This window comes from Myotis yumanensis, unplaced genomic scaffold, assembly GCF_028538775.1.
Source record: "Myotis yumanensis isolate MYYU_CA2020_CCGP unplaced genomic scaffold, mMyoYum1.0.hap1 SCAF_1, whole genome shotgun sequence".
Taxonomy (NCBI): Eukaryota; Metazoa; Chordata; class Mammalia; order Chiroptera; family Vespertilionidae; genus Myotis; species Myotis yumanensis.
Window position 1 is genome coordinate 163894029 of NW_027223752.1, and position 17014 is coordinate 163911042.

General features: G+C 39.7%; 1 protein-coding gene and 1 non-coding gene across 3 annotated transcripts in view; both read right to left on the reverse strand.

Annotated features, from left to right (window-relative positions):
• PRPF18 (pre-mRNA processing factor 18) overlaps positions 1-17014 on the reverse strand; it is a 37964-nt gene that overhangs the window by 7186 nt on the left and 13764 nt on the right. For both annotated transcript variants that reach the window (XM_070391479.1, XM_070391477.1), the window contains 6 exons: positions 16685-16798; positions 11018-11164; positions 9711-9779; positions 8201-8341; positions 8002-8073; positions 4121-4276 (listed from right to left, as the gene is read on the reverse strand). In XM_070391479.1, the coding sequence (XP_070247580.1) occupies positions 4121-4276; positions 8002-8073; positions 8201-8341; positions 9711-9779; positions 11018-11164; positions 16685-16798 (699 nt within the window). The remainder of the gene's footprint in view (positions 1-4120; positions 4277-8001; positions 8074-8200; positions 8342-9710; positions 9780-11017; positions 11165-16684; positions 16799-17014) is intronic.
• Positions 5264-5338, reverse strand: LOC139001354 (small Cajal body-specific RNA 18). Its single transcript, XR_011469954.1, has one exon. It is a non-coding gene; the product is annotated as a small Cajal body-specific RNA 18 (non-coding RNA).

Here is a 17014-nt window from a genome sequence, read left to right on the forward strand (position 1 = left end):
GTGTGGCTCGGTTGGTTGAGCATCATCCCAAGCACTGAATGGTTGCTGGTTCGATCCTGAGTCAGGGCATATACCCAGATTGTGTGTTCGATTCCCAGTCAGGGTATGGGAGGCAACCAATTGATGTTTCTCTAAACATCGCTGTCAGCCTCTTTCTCTCTTCCCATACCCCTCTCTTCAAAAACAATTTTTAAAAATATTTAAAAACAGAATTAAAATTATTTATAAATGAAATAAAATATGGCAGTCCCCAGCAATACCACTCACATGTATAATTAGAGAAATGTTTATTCATGTATACCCAGAGATATGTACAAGATGGTAATAGCAGAATTGTTCACAATAATAATAGCAAAAGAACCGGAAATAACCAAAATGTCCATCATAGGAGAATATATGGAAAAGTATGCTCACAAATGGAACATTTTACAGCAGTCAAAATGAATTAACTAGACCTACATGAAACAGCTCAGCCCTTCTCCACCAGGTTCCAGTAGAGAATTAAGCCCCACTGCCTAGCATAAAGCATCCATGTACATAATGAGACAGCTCCTTTCCTGTGTATCTAAAGGGTGCTACATATGTACGATCTTTGAAAAACATAATAGGCATGCCCAGCTGCTGTGGCTTAGTGGTTGAGCATCAACCCATGAACCAAGAGATGGCTGGTTTAATTCCCAGTCAGGACACGTGCCCAGATTTCAGGCTCAATCTCCAGTAGGGGACATGCAGGAGGCAGCCAATCAATGATGTTTCCATCACTCTATGCTTCTCCCTTCCTCTCTAAGATCAATAAAAACATTTTAAAAGAAAATAGGAAGTCAAATCATCATCTGTGATCTGTGGTCCAGATGGGGAATTCTGGTTGAAAACAACTGATAATCATAAATCTTAGAAACAATGTTGAATGTAAACAGCAAGTGGCACCCTAGCCAGTTTGGCTCAATTAATAGAGCACTGGCCTGCAGACTAAAGGGTCCCGGGTTCGATTCTGGTCAAGGGCACATGCCTGGGCTGCAGGTTCGATCCCCAGTGTGGTAGCATGCCAGAGGCAGTCGATCAATGGCTCTCATCATTGATGTTTCTCTCTCTCTCCCTTCTCTGAAATCAATTTTAAAAAATACTTAAAAAAATAACAGCAGCAAGTGGCAAAGGCTGCAGACAGTATAATAGCATTTTAATAAAACTCAAAAACAAGAAAAAATAATATACTACTTAGAAATACAGATATAACATGGCAGGATTATTTTTGAAAAAGCAAGACAAACCAGGCTGGTGTGTCTCAGTGGTTAAGTGTCAATCTATGAACCAGGAGGCCATGGTTCCATCCCTGGTCAGGGCACATGCTCAGGTTGCAGGCTTGACTCCCAATAGGGAATGTGCAGGAGGCAGCCAATCAATGATTCTTTTTAAAAAAATATATATTTTATTGATTTTTTACAGAGAGGAAAGGAGAAGGATAGAGAGTTAGAAACATCTATCAGCTGCCTCCTGCACACCCCCCACTGGGGATGTGCCCACAACCAAGGTACATGCCCTTGACCGGAATCAAACCTGGGACCCTTCAGGCCCCAGGCCAACGCTCTATCCAGTGAGCCAAACCAGTTAGGGCCAATGATTCTTATCATTGATGTCTCTATCTCTCTCTCATCTCTTCCTCTCCATAATCAATAAAAATGTATAAAAAAAGAAAAAGCAAACATAAATTCAAAATAATGGCTATTCTGGGGTACAGAAGGAAAATACAGATCCATGAACTTCAAAATGCTCTATTTCTTAAACTAGGCCTTTCTTTTTAAAATCCCCAGTCAAGGACATGCTTTGAGAGAGGAAGGGGGAGAGGAGGGAAACAGAGAGAGATACATCAGTTGGTTGCCTTCTGTACACACCCTGACCAGGGATCAAACCCACAATCTAGTTAGGTTCCCTGAATGGGATTCGAACCGATGACCTTTCGGTGCACCGGACTATGCTCAACCAACTGAGCTGAGCCACTCCAGCAGGGCAAGGCCTTTAGATATGTTTTGTTTACTTTAACTTACATGATACATGTGTTCTTTTGTATTCATGAGATACTACACAATAAGATTTTAATAGTGTAAAAACTGAGTATAACATTCCAAATGTGATCTGGCCAATCTTGCAGAATTCAGTATTATGCTACTGCACAGCCTTTGTTCTATACCTTTGGCATCTGTGGTACCATGGCCTTCAGTTCTTTTTAGACAACTACAATACACACCACAAATTCGCATGACCTCACAAATTTCAAGTGCTTTCTATCTCTTCTGCAATTAAATCAATTATTCCCTAGTCTATAACTTTATAGTGATAATTACACTGATGACAAAAACCGTCATTCTTAAAAGTCATTCAGTCTCTTGCAACTCATCCTTCAGTCTGTGATCTTTTAAAACCCTTAGTTGGCATTCCGTTTTCAGTTATTCCTCTTAACTTTCTCATCCACCAGTTCTAAGTCGTGCAAATTAGAATAGTTCTGGAAAGACTTCTGCAACCAGCAATGAATCCTATTAACTATTTTATCTACCAGCCTGCAAATGTTCTTATTTGCAAGGAGAACCTTTGTCAAATGTCTTACTGAAATCTATGTATCTACAGCAATATTGATTAGTCATTAAAAATAACAACAACAAAAAAACATCTACCAAGGATAGCAGCACTTAATTTTAATTACATCCAGTGCCATTTTGGGCACAAATTATTTTAAGGTTTCTCAGTTTGGGTTCACAAAAATTAAAATCACCCAACTTTAGGCCTATATTAGATATTGAATAACCTGATAATTAGTATTACTCCCAAATTAATTTTCTGTTCTTAAGAGCTTCATGACCTCGTGGGAAAGCAGAGAATAATATATATATATATGCCTAAGTGACCATTAAGACCGGTCAACTGGTCACTATGATGTGCACTGACCACCAGAGGGCAAACGCTCAATGCAGGAGCTGCCCCCTGGTGGTCAGTGTGCTCCCACAGCCTACCTCCCACGGCTGTCCAACCTCCCACGGGCCCTACTCCCCCCCAGCAGGCCAGCCCCAGTCGGCCCTGATCAGGGAGGCTGGCCAACCTCCTGCAGTCCCTCCTCCCCGGCCGACCAACCTCCTAGTCCCTCCTCCCGGACTGGGTGAGACAGCCCCAACAGGCTCTGATGGATGGCCAGGCCGAGGGACCCCACCCATATACAAATTCATGCACCAGACCTCTAATATATATACAAATATATATATAGGCATGCCTAAGCAATCGTCCGACCAGTAGCTATGATGCACAATGACCATCGGGGGACAGACGCTCAATGGAGGAGCTGCCCAGCTGTGGTGACTTGGCAGCTGTGGTTCTCAGGTGACGCACCCGTAACCAGAAAGGAGGGAGCCCAAATCCAGGGTGCGTCACCCGAGAACCGCCCTCTCGCAATCTGGGACCCCTTGGGGGATATTGGAGAGCTGGTTTTGGCCCGATCACCACAGGCCAGGCCGGGGGACCCCACCAGTGCACGAATCCGTGCACCAGGCCTCTAGTGTGGCTATAACTTCACAACCCAGCACCAGAAGAGCATATCTGGAATCTAAGGAGGAAGGGTTAAAAAAAACACCCTGAAATCATTTTTTTTAAATGCTAATCTATATATATAAAAGCCTAAGCAACTGAACAAAGAAAATAAAACTATAAACACTTTAAAGTTATTTGTGTAGAGAAGTATTGTTGTTATATGTTACTTAAAAATTATGTTCATTAAAGCCAAATTTGTACTATTCATACTCTTTATCATAGATGTTAAATTTACCTTAAAAATAACAAGATTGCAAAATAGTATAAATTTACTGCTTATCACTAAACTTCTAAAGCAAACTGCAATAGTCTTATTTCAATGCTAAGGTAACTAAAAGCATAACCCTTTGCCCTGTCTTGCACCATATATGAAACTTAAAAAGTTTTTATTTTATTTAGTGAAGATGTCTTAATCACAAATATTTATAAGAAATGAACTTAAATCCTATCATGCTATATCCTATTTGCTATAATTCCTTTGCTCTCAAAATACTTGGAACTGGAGAATGTTAACCTCCAGAGAAATGTCCTTTCTATCCAAACTGCTTACCTGAATATATTTCCTCTGTGTTTCATCATTTAAAACATGTGCAACATGCTTGGAGAAAATCTTCTCCCTACCCGTTCTGGCATGGATACCAACCATAGTGACACCAATGGGCCAAGGGGCATTTCCAATGGCCATCTGAAGATAAGCATCATTAGCCTAGAAAGAAAGATTAAGAAGAGATCAGAAAAACAGAAATAATGTATTGGTCCAAATTTTTATTTCAAGTATTTCACAACTCTTGATTCTGTAATTTTCATCCATTTCTTAAGCATGTTGAAAATATTACCATCCTCCTTATTCAAACGAAAGAAACTAAAATATGTAATGACTGACTGTCCTGCCCAGGCCACAGATGTCCATGGAAAAACAGAAACCAAAGCTAACCTTGTGCGTAAAAGGACAAACATTCCTCTGCAGCCTCTGTGCACTGACAGTTGCTGCATTTCAGATCTGGAATTATCAGGTAAGTAATTGATGTACTGACAGAAATCCTAGTGTGGCTCTCCTTTCAACCTAGTCTTCTCAACAGGTGGTCACAGGGAAGACAGAGGCTAACTAGTTTTCCATAATCCAACCTGAAACTATGTCCACGCCCTGAACAGCAGTCAGACCTCTGAGAGCAGTGGGAGCTCTGCACGCTGGGACTGTTATATAAGGCCCACGGCAGATGTGTAAACAGAGATTAAATACTGGCCCATGAGTCAGATAGCTAAAGGATGAGATTGGCCCTCCAAACCTCCCACCTGGCAAGAACCTTAAAATAAAAGCTACAAAATGTAAAGACAGAAACCAATGAAGACAAATGGCTCCTTTTCTAAACCAAGCCTGGCGACTTGTGAAGAGGGAAAAAAGTAGTAGTAAAACAAAATAGAAAGCAGGTAAATTCTGAAAGATTCTGAGGGTCTCAGAGAAGCCTACATAGCCAGGCCTCAAAGAGATTTTAATTTAAAGACATCAAACATCTATGTGTTTGATATGCGGTGTTGATTTTTTATAAAATCAGGTACTACAAATACTAGGTTAACTGAAATACCTAATTCAAAGGTGTACAAAGGAATACAAATAGTAGGTTAACGGAAAGATCATTTCTACCCTGAAGATAAATTTGAATTTGCTCTACTCATTTTTTTTTCTTTTTTCGCCCGGTCTCAGTCCGAACACACTCCATCACTGGTTTCCAGAACTCAGATTGCGCAGTGGTCTTGTCATCATTGACCAGGGCTAACAGTTACAGCAGAAGAGGTCTCCCTAAGTCTCCCTCATCTCTAGCCTAACGGGTTGCTCATTTCTCCGTCCCGCTCCCCGGCTCGCCTGCCCTTTCATAATCCTCTTAGGCTCTGGGCAAGCGTCGCTGCCAATTATATAAGGGGCCCAGTCATATAAGGAAACTACTGTGGGTTCATCTGGGGGCTGCACTGGGGACCCGGGGACACCCTGCCCTACAACTCTTGCTGCAGCGCCCCCATACCAACCTCCCGCTCCCACTCTGAGACCCCTGCCACCCACCACTGGCCTAGCTTCTCAATTTTTTTAAATCTTAATTTTAAAAGGGCAGCCCTGGCCAGCTTGGCTCAGTGGATAGAGCATCAGTCTGTGGATTGAAGGGTCCCAGGTTCAATTCCGGCCAAGGGCACATGCCTAGGTTGCAGGCTTGATCCCCAGTGGGGGGCGTGCAGGAGGCAGCCAATCAATTATTCTCTCTCATCATTGATGTTTCTCTCTTTCTCTCCCTCTCCCTTTCTCTCTCTGAAATCAATTATATGTATGAAACCTCTCATCACTCCAGAGATTCCAAAAGTTTTTGGAGTTATGTGCCAGGAACTGATGACAAAGATCACATATGTATTTTTTACTATATCACAATCGGCCAGGTGAGTCCACAGAGCAATGAAAGTGCCAACTAGAAGAAAGAAAGGGCCCTGGCCGGTTTGGGTCAGTGGATAGAGTGTCGACCTGCAGACTGAAGGGTCCCAGGTTCAATTCCAGTCAAGGGCACATGCCTGGGTTGCAGACTTGATCCCCAGTGGGGGGCGTGCAGGAGGCAGCCAATCAATGATTCTCTCTCATCATTGATGTTTCTATCTCTCTCTCCTTCTCCCTTCCTCTCTGAAATCAATAAAGAAATATATTTATAAAAAAAAGAAAAAAAAAGGAGGGGCCACATGCTAACCTGACCCACTCCGGGGACGCCTGGCCTTGCAAACTCAGACACCTAAAGTGATCACCGAGGATGTTCTGAAATTAAAAAAAAAAAACTTTAAAAAGGGGGGGGGTATACACATTTTTATCACTGATTTCTATGTATGTTAATTTTAATACTGGATATTAACTGAAAATTTCCAACATTTAGTTTCCCTAAATTTCCAAAGAAAACTCCCCAAATAGGTTATTTCTCGGTTCTTTCTGTAGTTTACACAAAATAAACTTTTACCTGATTCTCATATATGAGAATGAGAAATGTAACAAGAGGAAAGGCAAGTGATCTAAATTCTTTCTGCAGTGATAGTGACCTAACCGTCCATTCCAATGCAGTCCTTAGTAAGTAGCATGCAACTAACAGAAACTATCTAAGAATAAAGTTTATAGCCATAAAACAAAAACATTTTCTTGGATGAAACTAACTGGCTCTCCTATAGAGGGAATAAAAACAATACCTTAGGTTCATTAGCATGAGGCTCTGATCAAGGAGACCACCCAATCACCCAGGAAGGCCAGCGGTCCCTTCTCGTGAATACAGATACTCAGAGGACAGAAATAAGCAATGTCATTCCCACTTTTCTGTCAGGGCCTGTCTCCTGTTCTGGAACTGTCACTCCAACTGCACTGAAATTCTTACCTGCTACTCTCTTGGGAGGCACAGTCGCCCAGAGCTCCCTCCTCACCCTCAGCTTATGGCCCACCAAGCAGTGTCCTTTACTGGTGCACTAGGCCCTTCTCTTCTTGGTCCCCTACACCAACTGATAGCCTTCCACTCTCTCCTTTCTAAACTCTGCCCCAGCAGCACTTGGACACCAGAGCTCTTTCCCCATGCCACCTCCTCCCAGAGGCCATCCAGGAGGAAAGACACTGAAACAAGGGAAAAGTCTCCCCTACAAGGGGTCTGCTACTGCTGCAGTCCTGAAACGGGAGAGATGAACGCTAGGAGCCTGACTTGGAACATTTCTCATAGAAACACATATAAAGGGTGGTAAAATTCCACTGTATCATTAGTACAACACTTCAGGTATTTTACGAATTAAGTAGATATTTATAGCTACATAGCATTGTTTCTATGGGAAAATTTGTTCCAAGCTATAACCAACAAATTTCTAAATTCTGTTCCACTCATGAAATGTACCTTGCCCACATCCAGTACATGATCTTAAGAATTTTTACACCTACCTTAAAAATGACTAAAAAATACAGTGTGGTCTGAAAGTTTAACATTGAATGCCCCACAATAAAGCTGACAATACATAAGAAAATAAAAGGATTTAGTTTTTGGTAGGTTTTGTTGTTAATCCTCACCTGAGGATATTTTTCCATTGATTTTTTTAGAGAGACTCAAAGGGAGGGATGGAGAGAGAGAAACATCGATGTGAGAGAGACACATCTATTAGTTGCCTCCTGCACGTGCCAGGACCAGGGCTGGGGAACAAACCTGCAATGGACATATGTGCCCTTGACTGGGAATTGAACCCAAGACCCTTCGTTGTGCGGGCCAATACTCTACCACTGAGCCACACTGACCAGGGCAAAAGATTTTTGTTTTTTAACTACTAATTCATTTTACATTTCTTCTCAGTTTCCTATGTAAAACTCTCCCACACTAAATGAAATATAATGTACACAACCTAGATAGACAAATAACCATACTTCCAAAGCACAGCATGATAATATACCTTCACATATTCTCTCTGTAACATGAATTTAATAATATCTGTTATGGATTCTTTAATATCAGCAGGAAGATTCTGGAAAAGAAAAAAAGCATAATTAAATTTGGAAGCGACTCTGTAGTTACAGACTGCATTTATTCTAATTTTATATATCCTATTTTTAAAAATCAGTTAATAAAAGCATTTTTTTGAGAAAGCTTACCCTTTTCCGTAGCTTTCTGAAAAGGGGTCTGAGATAGGACTCGGTCTGTTTCTGAGTAGCACTGTTCAGTTTACCCTGCACACTGCGCTTCACATAATCTTCTCTGGCATTCAATTCTTTAGCCCAAACACCAAGAAGAAACTATTGAAAGAATGGGTAAAATTAGACAATGCCATCCAGTTGTTGAACAAGTTTAAAGTTCCCCAACACACAAAACAGTTAACTTCATCCTTAAAACCAATGTCTCAACTGATTACCATCCACTAATATTTAATGAATGAACTATACCTGCTTATTCTGTCATATGTTTTGGAGAAGCGCTTCTGGCAATTCACAAACTTTCTTATTCTCTATATATTCCTAGCTCAAAGATAATCCATTTTCCCCTAAAAATATTACCTGAGTAACTATCTGATAGAAATAAGCTTTTACTTGCATTTTTATTATATAAAATTTACCTAGATCATCAGCCATATTAACATATGTGCTGTCATATTTAATGAATCACCCAAGTATGTTGTTGTAGTATTTGGACTTTCTACTTTTACAGTAGAAACAATAATTCAATTTAAAATTCCCACTAACGTGCCTAACTTAAAGAGCAGGAAAGAAAAAAAAGGAACAGAAATAAAAGAAACTATTATCCATACCCTCCCCTGTCCCACCCCAGAAAACTACCGCAATGTCCCTTGGGTTTACCTATATACAGAGCACCCTTCTAGAGGCAGTTAAACAGTGAAGGCTGAGGAGAACATACTCCCCTAGTGCCAATCCCTGTGTAATCCTATGTAAGGACAGGCGGTCACTCTCAGAGAAAATTCTAGTTCATATTACCCAGTTCCCATGCCCTATCTAGTTCCCTATCATTTCCTCAATCGATGCAGAATCTTGATGACTAATGTTGTATTTAAATTGTAAATGCAAGTAAAAGCATATCTTGCATTTAAATCTCATGGCCTGAACACAGATAATTTATGACCAAATGCTGAAATGAACCTGGGATTTGCACACACTATACCTAAAATACTAAAGACAGAAATGCTGAGAAGATGGAATGAGCATATCATAGGAAGAATAAACAGCTATCTGTAGAAATGAGAAAATGAAATCCCTAAAAGGTTACTGATGTGTTTGCCAATGTCTTCTTACCTCCTTCCTTTTGTTACTGTCATCACCTCTCATAAAAGGTTCTAGAACTCTACCCTCACTATGCTCCTTCCTAGAATGCTTTAAAAAATGTGGACCTCCCCAAACATCTTGTTCATTCCACTGCTATAATTCTTTTCTTTGTGTTTACGTTACTCAGTTTTTTTAAAGTGCCAAGAGGAACAGAAATATACTGTCTTTGGTTAACCTCTATATCCAAGCACATTGCAATATCATAAACCATGTACATGCCAGAAATGTTTGAGATTTTCTTTCCCAGTCTTTCACTCTTAACAATACAAAAACATAAAAATAGTTCTTAACTAACCAAAATGTCCTCCTTTCTTAGCCTAAAAGTACATACCTTAAGGAATTTGGTAATGATGTCCATGTCTTTATGATCATCACCTTTTCCTAAAGATTCTCCCAATGCCTAAAGAAAAATAATGCTCCTGCTCATTAGTAAAGAGCAACAAATGAATATATGTTATCAACACCAGTCTAAACACGGCTCTTTATTACACAGACTGTCCAATTTCTATTTTAAAACCTAATGGAATTTCTAAATAAAATTTTTTAAGAACAGTAATTTGCCATTTAAATTTTGAAAGCATGCTCTCTTTTATGAATCAAAAGACAGAAGAAGGGGTAAGGGGAGTGATTGCTAATGCATATAAGAATTCTTTTCAGGGCAACAAAATTGTTCTACAATTAGATTGTGATAATTGTACCATTCCATGAATAGATAGGTGCTATGGTGGTGGTTGGGAGAGAGCAATTAAAAGGACATCCTCCTGTGACATCAACATGTGCAAGAGCAAGGAATGAAAGGGAAAAAAACTAACACTTCACACTATATTAAGAGCTTTAAACTAAGCCATATTTTTTGCTTGAGGTACATATTTAAGTAATATAATACTGCTCTTTAATTGAGATTACATATAACATTCCACATTCAACACACTGACAAAAATTAGAAAACAAAAGATTGGCCAGTGTTGACAGGGATTAGGGATGTACGAGACACTGTACTGGTAGGGTACAGACAAATACAGCCATCTGGAGAGCAACTTAGCAGTCTTAGACAAGTTAATTATACATAAACCCAGCGATCCCACTTCTGAGTCCATAGGGGTGATGCACAAGATTATTCTTCACAAAGCTGTTTGTGGTTACAGAGAGCAGGGAGCAATCTAGTTGTTCATATTATGGAGGAACACAAGGAAAAGGCAGTGAATGCCACAAGATTTAAAGTATTAGCAGTTAAAAGCAAATGTTTAGACATACATAAGGCATCAAGGATGGATTTTAAAAACAGTTCAAAGTATGAAAAGGAAAAAGCAGAAAGAATTTCACAGTACAATACCATTTATGGAAATAAAAAACACATGCTCACAAAACACTACTAATTATAGAAGACCAACAACAAATAAAATAATGCACATCAAACATACTCAAATGACTACTTTTAAAGGCAGAGAGTAGGGGAATGTGAGTGGAGAATGAGAAAAAAAGAGACTGAATGAATGAAAGCATGAAATGAAAGGAGGGCCTTTGTAATGACCAAAACCTATAGTATGCTCTGAACAGAGTAATCTGATGAACTCAAACATTTGTTGCAGGGAATGAAAGGTGTAATGGGAGACAAGGTAAGGTGGATGTAGAGATTACCTCTAACTCTTCAATTGTGGTGTTTTCTTCATGAACTTTCAAGTCATTCTGTGTGTCTTCCTCTCCAGGCTCTTGACCACCCACAAGTTCATTGAGGTATTGCTGATCAATCTTATCCAAAGCTGCTTTCAGATCATTCCTCAATCCCTGAGAAAGGTGAAAAATTATACGTAGTTTGAAATTTCACTGATCTTTCACTTGATTTTTCACTAATCTTACCTAATAATAGACAAACAATTAAATTGACCATAACTTTGCTACACTAACCAGCCAATCGGGAGAGTATGCAAATTAACCCAACAAAGATGGCGGGTAATTTGCATACATAGGCTCCAAGCAGCAGAGCGAAGACTGAAGGCGAGCCGGAGCAGCGAAGATGGAAGACAGATGGTGGCTCCGGCCGGAGCAGCGAAGATAGAAGGCGGCTCTGGCCGGAACGAAGGCCTGGGTCCCGGGTGCCGGAGGAAAACCAGTGCTGGCAGCCAGGAGAAGGGAAGGCCTATTGCACGAATCTCTTCGTGCAACAGGCCTCTAGTAATAAGTATAATTCATCTCAGACTACCAGTCAAGAGGGCAGAGTAGATAAACACTGTACTTGCCTCCTCCCGTGACCATATCAAAATTACAATTTAAATGATACAACAACCATCATTGAGAACCACCTGAAGGCTACTATGAACTCCAAAAACCTTCAGAAATGTCAACAGTATAAAACTAGTGTCTCCTCTATATCCTAGGCTAGCAACTACATTTCTAACACCAGCAAATTCCACATTCTATTAACACCCAGTTTGTGACTATGACTATTAATAAAAATGAAAGCCTTAAACCCTGGCTGTTGTCGCTCAGTGGTTAGAGTGTTGGCCCTAGCACCGAAGGGTCATGGGTGCAATTCCTGGTCAAGGGCACATATCTGGGTTGCAGGTTCAATCCCCAACCCTAGTCGGGGTATGTGCAGGAGGCAACCAACTAATGTGTCTCTCACATCAATGCTTCTCTCCCCCTCCCTTCTTCCCTTCCACTCTCTAAAAATCAATGGGAAAAATATCCAGGGGTGAGGATTAACAAAACAAAAAACGAAAAAGGGGAGGGGAGGGGAGGGAGGGGAGGGGAAGGGAGGAAGGAAGGAAAAGAAAGGGAAGAAAGAAGGAAGAAGGAAGAAGGGAAGAAAAAGAAAAGAAAGAGAAAGAAAGAGAGAAAGGAAGGAAGGAAGGAAGGAAGGAAGGAAGGAAGGAAGGAAAGAAGGAAGGAAGGAAGGAAGGAAGGAAGGAAGGAAGGAAGGAAGGAAGGAGGGAGGGAGGGAGGGAGGGAGGGAGGGGGGAGGGAGGGAGGGAGGGAGGGAGGGAGGAAGGAAGGAAGGAAGGAAGGAAGGAAGGAAGGAAGGAAGGAAGGAAGGAAAACGCTTTAAACTGAACCCTTAACTTACACAATATATAAAAATTAACTCAAAAGGGATCAAAAACATAAATCCAAGAGCTAAAACTATAAAACACTTAGAAAAACATAGGGGGAAGGCTTCATGACATTGGATTTGGAAATGATTTCTTATATACAACAGCACAAGCACAGGCAACAACTACAAACAAAAATAGAAAAGTTAAAAAGTTTTATGCATCAAAGACACTATCAATAGAATGCAATATTTGCAAATCATATATCTGATAAGGATTGATATCCAGAACACATAGAAACTCCTACAACTTAAAAACAGAAAACAACCAACAGGATTAAAAATGGGCAAAGGTAAAAGAAAAAAAAAAAAAAGAAAAGAAAAAGAAATGGGCAAAGGACTTGAACAAGACATGCAAATGGCCCATAGCAAGTGAAAAGATGCTCAACATCACCAGTAAGTAGAGACCACAAAGAAATATCACTTCACACCCATTAAGATGGCTATGATAAACAAACAAACAAACCAGAAAATAACAAGTGGTGGCTAGGTGTGGGAACCAGGCCAGGTCCCCAGATAGTCAAGGCCGACGAGAGCACAGAGGCCTTGTTATCAATACACCAGAATAGCCAAATGCCACTCTGAGCATGAGCCTAAATGGGATGTTCAAGGACTCTGAGCCTGGGAATCCTAATCAGACCAAGATACCATGAGTGGCTGCAAGGCCATAGCACTGTGCCCTTCAGTAGCCAATATGATTGATGTAACTATTGGCACAAAGCCTTCTTTGTCTAAATAGTATAAAAGTAAGTTACTGACCAGCTAGTAAGCTGGAGTATGGAGAGAGAACAGCTAGGATGGAGTGTGTGAAGGCAACCTATAGTATGCTCTGAACAGAGTAATCTGATGAATCTGCTAGAGAAAGCAGCTGGGCAGGAGACAGGAGAAGCTGCTGAGCCAGAGAGCTCAGGTACCACTATGATGTGAGGCAGTAAGTCTAGGAGGCAGCATGCGGCTGCTCAGATAATAGCTGTGGGTACAGAGACTGATGCTGCTTTTTGGGAGATCTACCAGCTGGTGTCTGGCTGCCTGCCTGTATGGACTTGCCTATGAGGACTGTTCTTGTCTGATGGCTGTGTGGCCACTGGCTTCTGCAACCAAGACTCATTCTTATACACCCACAACCTCTCATGGCTTCTCCATCTAAGACCTGGCATTCAAGGAGGTCCATCCCTGGCAGGGGGGCTCAGACCCAACACCTATATCTAGTGAGCAGAGGATAAAGGGGGAACTTGGACTAAGTTCCCAACAGTTAGTACAGTGGGCAGGGTTCGAGGAAGAACCAGCCCTGGTATAATCAAATGGGAGAATTTAGAAGAATATATGGACTCAAAGCCACTCAGAACACCAGAGCTCGTGCCGGGGTCTGACACTAGCATATAAATAAATGGGACACTTTGCACTGCTGGAAATGTAAAATGGTGGAGCTGCTGTGGGAAACTTGGCAATACCTCAGAAAGTTCAACATACCCATACCAAGACACATTATAATTAAAATGTCAAAAAATAAACACAAGTAGAGATCTTAAAAGGAGCAAGAGGGGAAAAAAATTGTTATATACAATGAAACATGCATAAGACAATCAGCAGATTTTTCAGCAGGAACTTTGCAGGCCAGAAGGCAGTGGCACAATATGTTCGAAGTACTGAAAGAAACAAAGTTCCAACCAAGAATACTCTGCCTGGCAAAATTATAATTCAGAATTGAAGAAAAGATAAAGAGTTTTCCAATAAAGCAAAAATTAAAGTTCATCTCCACTGAACTGGTCTTACAAGAAATTAAGGGATTTTTTAAACTGAAAAGAAAGCTAAGTAATAAGAAAACAATATGAATGTATAAATCTCATTGGTAAAGGTACATACAGAGTAGGTAGTGAATTAATCATGTACAAAGCTAGTATGAAGGTTAAGACAAAAGCAATAAAAATAATTATAATTACAGTAATTAGTTTAGGGATACACAGATAAAAATATGTAAAATGTGACATCAAAAACATAAAACATGGGCTGGGTGAAGTAAAAATATAGAACTTTAGAACTTGTTCAAACTTAAGTTCTTACCAACGTAAAACAGACTGTTCCAGCCCTAGCCGGTTTGGCTCAGTGGATAGTGTCAGCCCATGGACTGAAGAGTCCCAGGTTCCTTTCCTGTCAAGGGCACATACCTTGGTTGCAGGCTTGATCTCTGGCCCTGGTCAGGCATGTGTGGGAGGCAACCAATCAATTAGTCTTTCTCACATCGATGTTTCTCTCCTTCTGTCTCTCTCCCTCTATACAATGGAATATGTTTCAGCCTTTTTTTAGAAAAAAAAAAAAAAGAAATTCTGCCCTGGCCAATTGTTCAGGGGTTAGAGCACTGGCCCACAGACTGAAGGGTTGTGGGTTTGATTCCTGGTCAAGGGCATGTACCTGGATTGTGGGTCTGCTCCCCAGCCCCAGTCAGGGCATGTGCAGGAGGCAATCAATCAATGTGTCTCTCCTGAACATCCATGTTTTTTTTTCTCTCGGTCTCCACCTTCCTCCCTTCTACTCTCTTTCAATGGGAAAAAATATCCTCGGGTGAGGATTTTAAAAAAAGGAAATTCTGTCACATGCTACAAGATGGATGAGCCTTAAAGGTTTTATGTTAAGTTAGAAGACTGATCCAGTGGAGCCTTCAGATGATCTTAACCACTCACCTAACTGCAATCACATGCAAGATCCTGAGCCAAACACTGCCAGCTTACCCAATCAAACCACAGAACTGTGAGAGATAATAATAAGTTATTTTAAGTTACTAGGTTTCAGAATGATTTGTGATAGTCATAGATGACTGAAAAAGATTTTATGATAATAAATTGTTTTAAGCTACTAAGTTTTTGGTGGTTTGTTACATAGCCATAAATAACTACACCTGTTTCTAAATAATTACTAGAGCAAGTAGATGATAGAGCCTCAGAATCTCTGAACAACACTATTGTAAATGACATTTATCCCAAAGCATAAAAAATAAAACAGACTCTTTTCAAAAGCCCATGGAATATTAACCAAAAGAGACCATATGCTGAGCCATAAAACAATATCAGAACTCTAAATGTAAAAGCTAAAACTGTTAAGCTAAAAAAAAAAAAAAAAATGCAGAAGACTATTTCTTCAAGACCTTGGGACAGCCAAAGGTTTCTTAAGTAAAATACCAAAAGCAATAACCATAAAATCAAAAGCTGATAAAGTGAACTTCACCAAAATTTAAAACTCTCCCCCACAAAAGAAATGAATAAGAGAACAGGTAAACCATAGAGTAGGTGAAAATAGTCACAAAATATATATCTGTATCTTACAAAGGACTTATATCCAGAATAAATGAAGAACTTCTACAATTCAAAAATAAAAAGACAACCTAACTAAAACATGAACAAAACATTTTAATACACACTGCACAGAGAAAAATATAGCCTATAGAAGTCCACAAGAAGATGCTCATAATCTTTAGTTGTCAGGGAAATGTGAACACAACCACAATGAGATACTATTACACATATAAGAAAATGGTTAAAATTTAAAAGACTAACAATAAAAATGCTTTGGAAATATTTGGCATTTCTTAAAATGTTAAGCATATATTTACTCTCACTATTCAGCAATTCCACTTCTCCATATTTATCCAAGAGAAATAACATAGGTTCAAACAAGATTTGTATAAGAATGTTCAGAGCAGTTTCATTCATTACAGCCCAATGTTGAAAACATATTACGGTATATTCATAAGACTGAATACCATCAGCAATGAAAAGGAACAAACTACTGATAACCGCAATAACATGGATGAATCTAAAAAATGTAATGCTGATCAAAAGAAGCCAGGCACTATGACTTCATCTATAAGAAATAGTAGAACAAGCAAAATTAATCTATGGTGATAGAATTTTATAAAGTGGTTGCCCATGAGTAGAAAAGAAGGATAGGGGATTGGCCAAGAAGGGGTGCTGGAGAACTTCCTTGGGTGATGAAAATGTTCACAAGGTTGGTGGTTACAAACTTGGATGTATTTGTCAAAATGCACTAAACAAACATAAGACAGGTACTTAAAAAAATTTTTTTTAAACTTATATTCACCAGCAGTCACCTGGCAACTTTTTCATTTTTTCCTCTAATAATGCAATGGGTCAGACATCAAACTCCACACTATTCTAGTTTATGTGGTACAGTGATATTCTTCTAGCTTTGGTCTGATTTCTTACCTTGTTAACTTCTGGTGTCAGGATCTCTATTTTTCTTAAACGCTGAAAAGCATCATAATCAGTTTCTCCAAATAGTCTGATTGGTTCTCCTCTTTCTCTCAATCTTCTGATAACCTATTGTTTTTTAAATCAAAAGATAGTAGTAATTCCTTATGTTGTTAGTAATAGCAATTCCTATTTTAGGTGACCAAACACTTATTTTGAAATGCCAGTTGGAAAAGTTAGGTTTATTTTTTCTTTAATTTTCCATGAACAAATATACTGAATCATTGTCACACCTTAAACAGTCCTAATGGGTTAGGTTTTTTGGCTGGTTCAGTAAAGTCACAA